General features: G+C 44.8%; 1 protein-coding gene across 1 annotated transcript in view; it reads right to left on the bottom strand.

The window, feature by feature from the left end:
- Nucleotides 1-601: 601 nt before the first annotated feature.
- Nucleotides 602-16,025, bottom strand: part of nherf4a (NHERF family PDZ scaffold protein 4a) — a 26,315-nt gene continuing 10,891 nt past the window's right edge. Inside the window, exons 8-11 of the mRNA XM_083636852.1 lie at nt 7,508-7,704; nt 2,940-3,128; nt 1,861-2,085; nt 602-663 (exon numbers count right to left, since the gene is read on the bottom strand). Of these exons, the coding sequence (XP_083492978.1) occupies nt 631-663; nt 1,861-2,085; nt 2,940-3,128; nt 7,508-7,704 (644 nt within the window). The 3' untranslated portion in view covers nt 602-630. The remainder of the gene's footprint in view (nt 664-1,860; nt 2,086-2,939; nt 3,129-7,507; nt 7,705-16,025) is intronic.

Raw genomic sequence — 16,025 nt, 5'->3', positions numbered from 1 at the left:
TGCCTCAAGGGGTTAAGACTGGCTTGGGACTGGAGCAAAATCAACTCATCTCAAAGATTAATAATTTTGCATCTCCTGCAGGATAGATTTATCATCTCCTGCAGGATAGATTTATCATCTACTTCAGGATAGATTTATCAAGCTACACTCCAATTGTATGTGGATAGTTGAGATGACATTCTAAGGCCAGCTGAAAACTGAATTGCACACAATTCATACATTGACCCATGATGCATATTCATGTAAAGTATTAATGTGTCGTATGCGAAGCTACTCCAATTCAACTTCAACAATTTATGGACAGATGAGTAAGCAGCTTCCTAGCTGTAACCTTACGTAGACGCAGAGCTCCAGCTGTGTCTTGAAGGTGATTTGCCCGCTTGGATCATTCCTATCCACGGCACAGTCACTGACAAAAGAAAGAAAGTGTCTAATACTCTTTGGTTCAAATGACACGTCCCTCCAGAAGATCGGAGGTCGTCCAGGTTAAAAGGCAGATGATGTGATCACAGTCACTACAGGAGAAGATGTGATGGCAACAGAGGCTATTTAGTCCTGCATCTGTACAGTAGCAGGCGAGCCAGGCTGGTTCCTCTGTCCACTGAACGTCTGCTCGTTCCCAATGTTCCGTCATAAGAAAGCATCACTCGTTCTCTCCCACACCTGAAAAACACAAGAACCTGATGCTAATCCACAAGTCAAGAGACATCTCAGCTGCTGGCCTCTTTTGACTCGTTCAGAATGCACACACAGAAATCAAACCATTAAGTCTTCAAGCGTAGTTTACATTAAGTCCAAATTAAAAATCACTGGGTAATAAATATAGAGCAACCTAGAGATTTTGTCAAAATGTATGAAAACAGAGCCCAACATTTTAGTTTGAGCCAATTTGACTTGAAAAGACCTAATTTATACCCTGTTTTAGCTGAAATCTGGTAACAGGCTATAGTATCCAGTATCCACACATTACTCTACCTTCTTGGAACATCTGGCTACAGTGAAGATTTCAGCCACAAACAAGATGCAAATGAGATCTTTTCAAGTCAACTTGGCATCTCAGGACTTGTAGTCTGACTTGACGGAAGCAGCAGGCTGCTGGACTAAACTCTGGTCGACCATTTCAGTCGGCAAACGGAAGAAAATCCCTTTCTGCTCCTTGCATGTTCCGCCATTACTGACCGGATGCGACCATTTATGGATTTCCTTTCTGCTTCCCTGCGTGTCGAATCTGTTGATCTCAAATGTCTCCGCCGCTGTGAAACAACAACACCAACAACAACGCTAGCTTGTTGCTACACGCTGAAAATGGCAACTTTTGACGAAGATTTGGATTGTTCAATAAAGCAAGCCTGCTTGGTACTTTGGGTGGATGGTTGTAAAGATAACAGAGCCTTTTCCCTCCGCTATACCAGAGTGAGCGTAAGACGAGCCAGACTCTCTCCTGCACGGGTACAGCGCGAAACGGAGAGAGTCTGGCAAGCGAGACTACAGGGCTTGTGGAGACTTGGATTAGGCAAGTATGTCTTCTTCTTTCTCTTCTTTCAATTATTTGGGAGGATTCTGCAACAGAGTTTTGCTGTGAAACTCCACAAATGTTTTGTGGACTAAAAAACGTCACCTGACCTCACTGAATTGACTGAATGACCAGAAAAAAAAGGATAAAGAAAATGTTATATCAATTAGCCGTACAAAATAGCAAAACAGACATTTATTGAACTGAAAATGAAATGAGCACTTTACTGTTGCTGTGCAGATGTTGTGTAGTATAGTATATATAGTATACTATAGTAGTAGTATGTAGTATAGTATAGTATATACTGTATAGTATAGTAGTAGTATGTAGTATGTAGTATGTGTGACCTGAGTGCTGTAGCTGATGAGAGCTGTGGTGACGGGCAGTCCGCCCTGTCTAAGCTGCTCGTAGCCGCTCCTCTCCACCACCAGCAGCTTCAGAGGAGACCTGCTGCTCCTGATGAGCTCCACCACCTCCTCAAAATACTCTGTCTCCACGTTCTGTCCATTCACCTCCACAACAACATCCCCTCCCCACAGCCCGGCCCTCTGGCCAGAACCCCCTGGCACCACCTACAGGGGACAAGACACAACTGCAGTCAAAGCAATGCTCAGAGCATGCTCGGCTCCCCGTCTGACCTCAGAACATTATTGATATCAAGTGATTACAAACTTCTGATATTGTCCTTCTAAAAATGATACATGTTCAAAATTGCCTCTACTGGTTCTTCAACTTTTCATGTCAAGGACCCCTAAAATCACATTAAATTAGACCCTGAACCCCCATTTGATAAATTTTTGGGGGTTTGGTTTGGTTTGGTTTATTTGAAAGTTTAAAAGAAACATAGTAGTCCCCCCCTAATAGTAGTCCCCCCCCCCATCCCCCAGACACAGGAAAGAACCACCGTATGACATTCCATAACTAACTAGGTTAAAAACACTGAAAAGTCTCAATTGTTTTTATTTCCACGTATTACTTATTTCCACTGCGGTCCTCTTAGTAGTGACAAGACAGACAAGGCAACAACAGATGCAGCGGCAACAATCATCTCGAATTTCAAACAATATAACACTAACACTCCATAGAGCGGACAGAACAGCTTCATCTGGTAAGCTAAAGGGGGGCTGTTTATACAAACAACTACTGGTGTCAGGATGCCAAGGTGGTCTCTACACACTGCTCACCACAGATGAAGCTCATGACTGGGAAATGCAGACCCTTCTATCTGCTGCGTGAGATGACGGCGGTCGTCATTGTAGCAGTCTATGTACCAGCGAGTGATCCCCCATTTTGCTGGAGACCGCCTCAAAGGACCCCTGGGGGTCGCTAGACCCCACTTTGAAGAAGAAGACAACCAGTGCTTTAAAGAACCACTGATAGAGTACCTGTCCAATGAAGGTTCCTGGCTCATTCACTGATAGAGTACCTGTCCAATGAAGGTTCCTGGCTCATTCAGGACGCAGCCCAGGTGGAAGCCGAAGCCGGACTCCTCTCTGTCCACCACACACAGTCTGGGACAGGGGAGGCGTCTGTCCCCACTGCGCACAACATTCCCATTCTGCCTTCCCCTCTCTAGTGTGGATTCCTCATTGAACAACAGGGGAGAAATGCCTAACTGGAGAAAAACACATAGAGAAAAAGTCAGTTAAAAGTGATGATCCGGAAGATTTTCATGTACGGTAAATAAATGAAAGTCACAATATATCGCCGACTGAGTGAACACAATGGTGCTTGAGCCTATGGCCCATTGATGAAAGCCTTGCATCTCTCTGTATTGCAACATTCATGAACTTGTGTCTGTGGCGAGTCGGCAACACTTTCCCCGCCCCCCCAAACAAAAGCAAAAAGATATCATAAAATAAATCAATTGAAAACATGTCAGATAAGCCTTGAATGCCACTTTAACAGCCCACTTTTTCTAACACTATCACCAGAATAATGTGTTTAAGGTTTTGTCATGGAGTGAAGAATTGCTTTCTGGAAAATATCTCTGATGTAGTCTACATTGAAAAATGTAAGACTGTCCCGCATAAACACTGATTCCCACTCTATGTCAGAGGTTTTCGGGCCTCCCCAGGGCTCCAAACAGTTTCAGGGGAGGCTCAGTGAATGGAAGTGAAAAAGTATTACATAGTTACTTATGTGTGATTTGGTTAAAGAGATAGTTTTGGGGGATCTTTTTACGTTTGCCCGCTTGACCAGAGTCAGAAACTAATAAATGCCTTCAGACCTTTTTATGTATTTGGTTTATCTGAAGTATGTCAAACACCAATATCAGGTTATCTTGGCACAACTGTTGAGTATCTATGCAATCAAATAACATAATCATGATCCTACAGGCAGGAATTCAAGTAAACTAATCAAGTAAACTAAGCGGGGGTGAGGGGCACCTTTGTCCAAGTTTTGTCTGAGGGGAGGCCCACAGCCTACATCATGACCCCCCCCCACCCTGTACTACATCATGTCCCCCCCCACCCTGTACTACATCATGTCCCCCCCCACCCTGTACTACATCATGACCCCCCCCACCCTGTACTACATCATGCCCCCCCCCACCCTGTACTACATCATGCCCCCCCCACCCTGTACTACATCATGCCCCCCCCCCCTGTACTACATCATGCCCCCCCCACCCTGTACTACATCATGCCCCCCCCACCCTGTACTACATCATGCCCCCCCCCACCCTGTACTACATCATGCCCCCCCCACCCTGTACTACATCATGCTCCCCCCCTCCCCCCACCCTGTACTACATCATGCCCCCCCCCCTGTACTACATCATACCCCCCCCACCCTGTACTACATCATGCCCCCCCCCTCCCCCCACCCTGTACTACATCATGCCCCCCCCCTGTACTACATCATGCCCCCCACCCCACCCTGTACTACATCATGCCCCCCCCACCCTGTACTACATCATGCCCCCCCCACCCTGTACTACATCATGCCTCCTCCCACCCTGTACTACATCATGACCCCCCCCACCCTGTACTACATCATGCCCCCCCCACCCTGTACTACATCATGCCTCCCCCCACCCTGTACTACATCATGCCCCCCCCCCCTGTACTACATCATGCCTCCCCCCACCCTGTACTACATCATGCCCCCCCCCCCTGTACTACATCATGCTCCCCCCCACCCTGTACTACATCATGCCCCCCCCACCCTGTACTACATCATGCCCCCCCCCCCACCCTGTACTACATCATGCCCCCCCCACCCTGTACTACATCATGCCCCCCCCCCTCCCCCCACCCCCCACCCTGTACTACATCATGCCCCCCCCCTGTACTACATCATGCCCCCCCCCACCCTGTACTACATCATGCCCCCCCCCCTCCCCCCACCCTGTACTACATCATGCCCCCCCCCTGTACTACATCATGCCCCCCACCCCACCCTGTACTACATCATGCCCCCCCCACCCTGTACTACATCATGCCTCCTCCCACCCTGTACTACATCATGACCCCCCCCACCCTGTACTACATCATGCCTCCTCCCACCCTGTACTACATCATGCCTCCTCCCACCCTGTACTACATCATGCCCCCCCCACCCTGTACTACATCATGCCCCCCCCCCCCCCCCCCCCCGCACGCTCGACTCGGCCAAACAAACCAAACACAAATGACACGTCTGTTGTATGAAAGGGAAACTCCAGTGAATGTCTGGACCTGATTCCATGGACATAGTCCAGAGTTCATGTCTGAAAGTGTCTTGTGAGTGCTCAGGACATAGTCCAGAGTTCATGTCTGAAAGTGTCTTGTGAGTGCTCAGGACATAGTCCAGAGTTCATGTCTGAAAGTGTCTTGTGAGTGCTCAGGACATAGTCCAGAGTTCATGTCTGAAAGTGTCTTGTGAGTGCTCAGGACATAGTCCAGAGTTCATGTCTGAAAGTGTCTTGTGAGTGCTCAGGACATAGTCCAGAGTTCATGTCTGAAAGTGTCTTGTGAGTGCTCAGGACATAGTCCAGAGTTCATGTCTGAAAGTGTCTTGTGAGTGCTCAGGACATAGTCCAGAGTTCATGTCTGAAAGTGTCTTGTGAGTGCTCAGGACATAGTCCAGAGTTCATGTCTGAAAGTGTCTTGTGAGTGCTCAGGACATAGTCCAGAGTTCATGTCTGAAAGTGTCTTGTGAGTGCTCAGGACATAGTCCAGAGTTCATGTCTGAACGTGTCTTGTGAGTGCTCAGGACATAGTCCAGAGTTCATGTCTGAAAGTGTCTTGTGAGTGCTCAGGACATAGTCCAGAGTTCATGTCTGAAAGTGTCTTGTGAGTGCTCAGGACATAGTCCAGAGTTCATGTCTGAAAGTGTCTTGTGAGTGCTCAGGACATAGTCCAGAGTTCATGTCTGAAAGTGTCTTGTGAGTGCTCAGGACATAGTCCAGAGTTCATGTCTGAAAGTGTCTTGTGAGTGCTCAGGACATAGTCCAGAGTTCATGTCTGAAAGTGTCTTGTGAGTGCTCAGGACATAGTCCAGAGTTCATGTCTGAAAGTGTCTTGTGAGTGCTCAGGACATAGTCCAGAGTTCATGTCTGAAAGTGTCTTGCGAGTGCTCAGGACATAGTCCAGAGTTCATGTCTGAAAGTGTCTTGCGAGTGCTCAGGACATAGTCCAGAGTTCATGTCTGAAAGTGTCTTGTGAGTGCTCAGGACATAGTCCAGAGTTCATGTCTGAAAGTGTCTTGTGAGTGCTCAGGACATAGTCCAGAGTTCATGTCTGAAAGTGTCTTGCGAGTGCTCAGGACATAGTCCAGAGTTCATGTCTGAAAGTGTCTTGCGAGTGCTCAGGACATAGTCCAGAGTTCATGTCTGAACGTGTCTTGTGAGTGCTCAGGACATAGTCCAGAGTTCATGTCTGAAAGTGTCTTGTGAGTGTTCAGGACATAGTCCAGAGTTCATGTCTGAAAGTGTCTTGTGAGTGCTCAGGACATAGTCCAGAGTTCATGTCTGAAAGTGTCTTGTGAGTGCTCAGGACATAGTCCAGAGTTCATGTCTGAAAGTGTCTTGTGAGTGCTCAGGACATAGTCCAGAGTTCATGTCTGAAAGTGTCTTGTGAGTGCTCAGGACATAGTCCAGAGTTCATGTCTGAAAGTGTCTTGTGAGTGCTCAGGACATAGTCCAGAGTTCATGTCTGAAAGTGTCTTGTGAGTGCTCAGGACATAGTCCAGAGTTCATGTCTGAACGTGTCTTGTGAGTGCTCAGGACATAGTCCAGAGTTCATGTCTGAAAGTGTCTTGTGAGTGCTCAGGACATAGTCCAGAGTTCATGTCTGAAAGTGTCTTGTGAGTGCTCAGGACATAGTCCAGAGTTCATGTCTGAACGTGTCTTGTGAGTGCTCAGGACATAGTCCAGAGTTCATGTCTGAACGTGTCTTGTGAGTGCTCAGGACATAGTCCAGAGTTCATGTCTGAAAGTGTCTTGTGAGTGCTCAGGACATAGTCCAGAGTTCATGTCTGAACGTGTCTTGTGAGTGCTCAGGACATAGTCCAGAGTTCATGTCTGAAAGTGTCTTGTGAGTGCTCAGGACATAGTCCAGAGTTCATGTCTGAAAGTGTCTTGTGAGTGCTCAGGACATAGTCCAGAGTTCATGTCTGAACGTGTCTTGTGAGTGCTCAGGACATAGTCCAGAGTTCATGTCTGAACGTGTCTTGTGAGTGCTCAGGACATAGTCCAGAGTTCATGTCTGAAAGTGTCTTGTGAGTGCTCAGGACATAGTCCAGAGTTCATGTCTGAAAGTGTCTTGTGAGTGCTCAGGACATAGTCCAGAGTTCATGTCTGAAAGTGTCTTGTGAGTGCTCAGGACATAGTCCAGAGTTCATGTCTGAACGTGTCTTGTGAGTGCTCAGGACATAGTCCAGAGTTCATGTCTGAAAGTGTCTTGCGAGTGCTCAGGACATAGTCCAGAGTTCATGTCTGAACGTGTCTTGTGAGTGCTCAGGACATAGTCCAGAGTTCATGTCTGAAAGTGTCTTGCGAGTGCTCACGTCTCTGTAAAAGTCTCTTCCACGTATGGAGATGGAGGTGAGGCTGACTTTCTGACCGCTCCTCCTGATCTTCTTGACGATGTCTTCATGCTCCATGGACTCAACAGGCTGCCCATTGACTGCTAACAGCAGCTCCCCGTCCTTCATCCCCACCTCCTCAGCTGGGCTCCCTGCATCCACCTCCCGTAGCAGGTGAACTGGGTTCCAATAGGATAGGACAGAAAAGAATGTCACTTTAGAGAGGCCTTTTCTTGCACACAGAAGGAACGGTTAGCAGGTTATTGATCATTAGAGGTGGGAAGTACTCGAGTACAAGTAGGAGTTGAGTTTTTTCTTTGAGGATTTGTTCATTTGAAGTATTTTTATAATGTCTGGCAAAGGAGAGAATCACCAAACTGAGCATCCCGGGCTGCATCTGAATCAGCTGGTCATGAAAGACAAGACAGAGAAGGACAGGGACAGCTTTAACACATAACATGTGCAGGCTTTTAGCGGAGGAATACGGTAGTTGTACGGTTGGGAGAAAAAGCAGTGCCGAATGAAACTGCTGTTTTGCGGAAAAGTAAAGCGCTGAAAATTGTCAAAATAGAGCGTGCATGTACACGGATATCGATTTGTTTAGGTGGGCGTTGTTTTAGGTGTTTTAGGTGGCTAAATTACGTTTTAGTTGTTGACCCCCCGTACTTACAGAGAAAAGGCTGGTTTGGCTGCTGCTCTGAGTGTCGGCTCTCGTTCCACAATGCGCCCAGCCTGCAGACCACTGTACCTAATTAAGTTAGTGTATCGAACTAGCTGATAGGACCCCACTTCAAACAAACCGAACTATCCCTTTAATGAGGACTCTTGAAACAGTCAATTAGAACAGAGAGGTCGTTAATATTAATGAGCCTTAAAGAAAGACACAGCGACAGAAGCAGCCTCTTCAGGATCAGAGAGATGCTACAAACTGAACATTTAAAAATGGATGGAGAGAGTACAGCGGTGAGCATGAGCAGAGGGAGGACTTGTATAACGGCTATAACTGTTTCTGACCACTATGAAAGTATTAACACCCAAGGCTGCCATAACCTCTGTTAATCTTTCCCTCATGAGCAGGTGCTTTGCATTTTGAAAATGTCTATTTCAAGCCTTACTTTTTTCGACATGTGTTGTCACATAAAACATATTTTGCTACTTGTTTCAGCTACGTGAAGCCACTTTTTCTTTGGTTTTTAACCTGGACACCTGCCAATATTAAGTGCCATGCAGTATTTTTCCTCGAGAATTTAAAATACTCGCGGTCAAATCATCCAAAGTGTTTTTGTTTTTCCTTCACAATAATGAGAAAGTGACTTTTCCATTTGATTGTAATATGAACGGTCACTGTATGGAAAGAGTGTTTCAGCCGACTGTGTGCATTTTGACGTCAACTTGCACAGTATGTTTTGGTTTGCGTGATCCCGTCCACAGTAGAGATGCTTTAGCCTTTGCAACTGTTTTCAACATATTTTTTTGTGTTACAGTATTTTATACGAGATGCGTGTCTACTGTATGCCTTCGTTTCTACCCAAAGATACAAAACCCCTCACTGTTTTTTTTGTATCGACACCCCCTCATCACTTCTGTGTCACTCAAATATGTTTTTAGTTTTCTCATTTATGTATCATTATGTTACCCTCATATGACGTATTACTGTATGTAAACCTCACCTACTGATGTGTTAATATTTCTTATTTGTGGAAGTGTCTGACACTGCTGGAGAGAAGAACTGTGCACTGCAGGAGAAGAAGCTTTTCTTTAATATTGGATATTGATTTGAGACCCCCTCTCTTGAAACCCTGCACCCCCCCCCCCCCAAACCCTGTCTCCATTCATCTGTGTGCCTATCCAGAAACATGGGAACAGGAAGTTGGCGAAATAACATATTTTTGGTGCTATCATCTTGTGGAAAATAACTACAATGCTAGCAATATGATGATGCCTGTATTTGGTGCCTTTTTGTAATAATAAAACAAACCTGAAACCCAAGTCTGTCCTGTACAGAATGTTTATTAGTTTCAAGTCTAGTTTGATCTGAAAGGTTAAGAATCTACACTCAAATTAGACGTTATTAGACATTTTCCTTGTAAAATATATAAACATTTGGAATATATCCTGGCTAAGGACTGTTATGAGAGAGGGGCAAAAAACCAGCACTCAAAATAATTCCTTTTGGTTGTTTTATTTACCTTCAAGCAAGATGACAATGTACGTTTCGGCGTGGAGCCTTCCTCAGCATTGTGCTGACAGAAGACGGACATGACGTATAAATAGTGTCAAACCGGAAATACAATCAATTACATTATCAAGTACTAGGAAATATCTCACAACATAAAATAACAATGAATATAATATCAAAAACATCAGAGAATATCAAAAAAGAGATAAAGGTACAATTTTAAACAGTATACTTGTATATAAGTCTGTATATATTACACAGCAGGAATGCAATAATGTTTTGCAGACGAGAAGAATGAGGCTGGATGGCCACACTTGTGTTAAATAAGCACAGATGAAAAGTCAACATATTAGAATAACAAAAATCAGTAAGAAAATATTTAAAATAGAATTAGAAAAATACATAATAAAATGCATATAAGTGAATGCATCGGATAGAGATACTGCAGGTCCACACATGACGCTCCCACACTGCCTTACAGTGCAAGAGCATCATGCGTGAACCCACAGCACATCCACCCGACGCACCCCTTAAAGAAAACAACCTAGCAAAAGTTCTTCATTCAAGCCCTTGGGGTGTTCTGTCTGTAAGGTATGTATCCAAAATGCCTCTCTTTGTAACAAGGCCTTGTCTCTGTCACCCCCCCTCTTCAGTGGACTGACCTGTTCTATACCCTGGAACCTGAGGGAACACACGTCGTGACCAAACTCATTAAAATGCCTGGCGACAGAGGATTTTATATCTCTGTTTCTAATGCTACTCTTGTGTTCTGAAATGCGAGTTTTCAACTCTCTGATAGTTTTTCCAATGTATACTAGCCCACATGGACACTTCAATAGATACACAACAAATTTAGTTTTACACGAGATCCTACTCTTAATTGAGTACTTTCTTCCAGAGTGAGGATGGAAGAATGTCTCTCCTCTGATCATAGCATTGCATTGAATACAGTTAAAGCAAGGAAAATTACCATTCTGTACATCAGACAAAAAATGGGAGGGGCCAGGGGGGCGTGTGTAACAGTCAGCTCTAACGATCATATCTCGTACATTTCTTGCCCGTTTTTGAGCAAACAAGGGAGGCTCGCCAAATAAATGGCCCACTTGGGGGTCACTTTGTAAGATATTCCAGTGACTTAAAACACATTTTTTTATTTCCTGAGAAGCAGGTGAAAAAGTAGCAGCACACACTATTCTAGACCCTCGGGCAGGGGTGGACTTCGGGACCAACAGGTCCTCACGTTTCAACCCCCTAACTCTCTGTAGGCTGTTCTCAAGGATTGTGTTGTTAAAACCTTTTACCCTGAACCTTGTACATAGTTCAGCAGCCTGCTCTTCAAACATGTGGTCAGAACTGCAAATCCTCCTAATCCTCAAAAGTTGACTGTATGGCAACTTTTGAGGATTAGGAGGATTTGCAGTTCTGACCACATGTTTGAAGAGCAGGCTGCTGAACTATGTACAAGGTTCAGGGTAAAAGGTTTTAACAACACAATCCTTGAGAACAGCCTACAGAGAGTTAGGGGGTTGAAACGTGAGGACCTGTTGGTCCCGAAGTCCACCCCTGCCCGAGGGTCTAGAATAGTGTGTGCTGCTACTTTTTCACCTGCTTCTCAGGAAATAAAAAAATGTGTTTTAAGTCACTGGAATATCTTACAAAGTGACCCCCAAGTGGGCCATTTATTTGGCGAGCCTCCCTTGTTTGCTCAAAAACGGGCAAGAAATGTACGAGATATGATCGTTAGAGCTGACTGTTACACACGCCCCCCTGGCCCCTCCCATTTTTTGTCTGATGTACAGAATGGTAATTTTCCTTGCTTTAACTGTATTCAATGCAATGCTATGATCAGAGGAGAGACATTCTTCCATCCTCACTCTGGAAGAAAGTACTCAATTAAGAGTAGGATCTCGTGTAAAACTAAATTTGTTGTGTATCTATTGAAGTGTCCATGTGGGCTAGTATACATTGGAAAAACTATCAGAGAGTTGAAAACTCGCATTTCAGAACACAAGAGTAGCATTAGAAACAGAGATATAAAATCCTCTGTCGCCAGGCATTTTAATGAGTTTGGTCACGACGTGTGTTCCCTCAGGTTCCAGGGTATAGAACAGGTCAGTCCACTGAAGAGGGGGGGTGACAGAGACAAGGCCTTGTTACAAAGAGAGGCATTTTGGATACATACCTTACAGACAGAACACCCCAAGGGCTTGAATGAAGAACTTTTGCTAGGTTGTTTTCTTTAAGGGGTGCGTCGGGTGGATGTGCTGTGGGTTCACGCATGATGCTCTTGCACTGTAAGGCAGTGTGGGAGCGTCATGTGTGGACCTGCAGTATCTCTATCCGATGCATTCACTTATATGCATTTTATTATGTATTTTTCTAATTCTATTTTAAATATTTTCTTACTGATTTTTGTTATTCTAATATGTTGACTTTTCATCTGTGCTTATTTAACACAAGTGTGGCCATCCAGCCTCATTCTTCTCGTCTGCAAAACATTATTGCATTCCTGCTGTGTAATATATACAGACTTATATACAAGTATACTGTTTAAAATTGTACCTTTATCTCTTTTTTGATATTCTCTGATGTTTTTGATATTATATTCATTGTTATTTTATGTTGTGAGATATTTCCTAGTACTTGATAATGTAATTGATTGTATTTCCGGTTTGACACTATTTATACGTCATGTCCGTCTTCTGTCAGCACAATGCTGAGGAAGGCTCCACGCCGAAACGTACATTGTCATCTTGCTTGAAGGTAAATAAAACAACCAAAAGGAATTATTTTGAGTGCTGGTTTTTTGCCCCTCTCTTATTATTTTTGAGCCGTGCACCGTAACTTTTTGAAACTTTTGAGAGTGCTCACCAGTCGTGACTTCTAGTCACTGACTATTTGGATAAGGACTGTTATGACCCTGGGTCATATGTACTGTATATTTTTGTCATGTGTTAACATCATTCCTTTCCTCCTCTGTGTGTGTGTGTGTGTGTGTGTGTGTGTGTGTGTGTGTGTGTGTGTGTGTGTATTGCAGTGTGCTTCAGTGTGTGATTGAGAAATGAGATGCAGGTGGTGTTCGTCCTAATTGGCCTGGTCAGGTGTCAGATTGCTGCTGGCTGATTGGCTGGTGGAGAGCATTTAAGCCAGCTGATGCCATCCTGCCGCCCCTTGCTCGCCTCATTCCCAACGATGATGGCTGCTGTGCTGACTGCTGTGTTCTGTCAGGTAGGAACTGTGTGTAGACCTACTTTAGTAGTTCTTCAGAACTTTAAGATGTGTCGTTATCTTGGTAGACCTGTGCAGTCTAAATTGTAAATGGCTACCTTCCAGATCTACACTTTTGTACACTGTAAATAACTTTTACCCAAGTAGCAGGAAGTAGGAGGGAGAAGCCCTTTAGTTTTTTGTAACATTTTCTCATGTTTAGTAGGAGCTTATAGCTAAGAGCCGTCTTTTATTTAATCCATCCTTTTCTTAATTAAGTTTAAGGTTGGGGATTAGTTTGATTTGTTGTGTTGGGGCCATGCTGTGCTCTGAAACTAAACCTGCTACTTGTGAACTTGTGATCATGTTTGACTGATCATCTTTGGGAGTGGGAAGAGTGCACTTTTGTGTTGCAGGCCGGTTCCTAACATAATTGGGGGCTAGTCCACTTTTCTCCTTGTCAGCACGTCGTCTGTGAATGTGTGTGTGTATATATATAGTTTGTCTGGTGGGCAGTCTTTGTGCAGGTGGTAAATTGTGTTAGTCAAAGGTGCCTTTGCATGGAGCTGAGGAAGCTCATGGTGGTAAAGCTGGTGGAGATGTTTGTTGGAGGAGGAGCCGGTCAGAGGGGACCAGTAAGACTGAGGAGGGGCGTGACAAGGCAGGGCCGTCGGTAGCACCGTTTCTCCTGTGTGTAGACTGCTACCCTACAAGAGTCTCCGTACATAGACTTGCCTGTGACTCTGACTCCCAAGCTGTCTAAATCAGTGATACAGACGTATTTACAAGTGTCACAGAAACATTTCAAAGCCACATATTGAGAAGAAGAGTTCATAGCTTCTCGACGTCGGGGTTAGAAAGCTCGTCGCTGCTCATAAATGCCTCTTTTCATCTGAAGTCTGTGCTGGTGATATTTTTTACCGAGCTTTCGGCCAGAGTGGTGCTGTTGAGCGCTCTGACGGCTGGGAGCTCTAACCTGGAAAAAATATCACCAGCACAGACTTCAGATGAAATGAGGCATTTATGAGCAGCGTCGAGCTTTCTAACCCCGACGTCGAGAAGCGATGAACCCTTCTTCTCAATATGTGGCTTTGAAATGTTTCTGTGACACTTGTAAATACGTCTGTATCACTGATTTAGATGGCTTGGGAGTCAGAGTCACAGGCAAGTCTATGTACGGAGACGGGACTCTTCTAGGGTAGCAGTCTACACAGAAAGGAGAAACTGTGCTACTGACGGCCCTGCCTTGTCACGCCCCTCCTCAGTCTTACTGGTCCCCTCTGACCAGCTCCTCCTCCAACAAACATCTCCACCAGCTTTACCACCATGAGCTTCCTCAGCTCCATGCACACCATTTACCACCTGCACAAAGACTGCCCACCAGACAAACATATAAAATATATATATATACACACTCACCGACAACGTGCTGACTAACGAGAAAAGCGGGCGACCCCCTAATTATGTTAGGAACCGGCCTCGGTGAAGGGGATCGCAACACAAGTGCCCCCACTCTTCCCACTCCCAAAGATCAGCCAAACCACCATCACAAGTTCACAAGTAGCAGGTTTAGTTTCAAAGCACAGCATGGCCCCAACAACAAATCAAACTAATCCCCAACCTTAAACTTACCTAAGAAAAGGATGGATTAAAAAAAAGACACAGCTCTCACCTATAAGCTCCTACAAAATAAACATGAGAATGTTACAAAACTAAAGGGCTTCTCCCTCCTTTCTGCTACTTTGGTAAGAGTTATTTAGTGTAAAAAAGTATAGCTCTGGAAGGTAGCTATTTACAGTTAAGACTGCACAAGTCTACCTAGAGAAGGACAGTTCTAAAGAACTAATAAAGTAGGCCTACACACAGTTCCTACAATGACAGGAAGGGGCGGAGGGATGGCATCCCCAAACCCGTTCAACAGTGCAGAAACAGGAAGTTGGTGAAATAAAATGGTTAAGGCTATCATTCAAGATCTAATTAGCTACAGAATTGAAACAGTTGAGGCTTTGTCATGTGTTCACATCATTCCTTTCCTCAGTGTGTGATTGAACTATGAGTCCACTCATTGTACTCCTAATTCCAAACTATGATGACTCTTTGTTGTGTTCGGTCAGGTAGGAACTGTGTAGGCCTACTTTGTTCTTCAGAACTTTAAGATGTGTTATCTTGGTGGACCTGTGGAGTCTAAACTGGAAATAGCTACTTCCAGCTCTACACTTTTGTACACTAACATCTTACCCAAGGAAAGTAGGAGGGCGAAGCCTTTTAGTTTTTTGTAACATTCTCATGTTTATTTTGTAGGAGCTTATAGGTGAGAGCTGTCTTTTATTTAATCCCTCCTTTTCTTAGGTAAGTTTAAGGTTAGGGATTAGTTTGATTTGTTGATGTTGGGGCCATGCTGTGCTCTGAAACTAAACCTGCGACTTGTGATGGTGGTTTGGCTGATCATCCTTCGGAGTGGGAAGAGTGGGGGCACTTGTGTTGCGGTCCTGTTCCCCAAGGCCGGTTCCTAACATAATTGGGGGCTCGTCCGCTTTTCTCGTTCGTCAGCACGTCATCTGTGTGTATATATATATATATATATATATATATATATATATATATATATATATATTATATGTTTGTCTGGTGGGCAGTCTTTGTGCAGGTGGTAAATGGTGTGCATGGAGCTGAGGAAGCTCATGGTGGTAAAGCTGGTGGAGATGTTTGTTGGAGGAGGAGTCGGTCAGAGGGGACCAGTAAGACTGAGGAGGGGCGTGACAAGGCAGGGCCGTCAGTAGCACCGTTTCTCCTCTTTCTGTGTAGACTGCTACCCTACAAGAGTCCCGTCTCCGTACATAGACTTGCCTGTGACTCTGACTCCCAAGCTGTCTAAATCAGTGATACAGACGTATTTACAAGTGTCACAGAAACATTTCAAAGCCACATATTGAGAAGAAGGGTTCATCACTTCTCGACGTCGGGGTTAGAAAGCTCGACGCTGCTCATAAATGCCTCTTCATCTGAAGTCTGTGCTGGTGATATTTTTTCCAGGTTAGAGCTCCCAGCCGTCAGAGCGCTCAACAGCGCCACTCTGGCCGAAAGCTCGGTAAAAAAATATCACCAGCACAGACT

Source organism: Poromitra crassiceps (genome assembly GCF_964638095.1).
Source record: "Poromitra crassiceps genome assembly, chromosome: 5".
In the NCBI taxonomy this organism is placed as follows: Eukaryota; Metazoa; Chordata; class Actinopteri; order Beryciformes; family Melamphaidae; genus Poromitra; species Poromitra crassiceps.
This window is presented reverse-complemented; position numbering and strand designations above follow the sequence as displayed.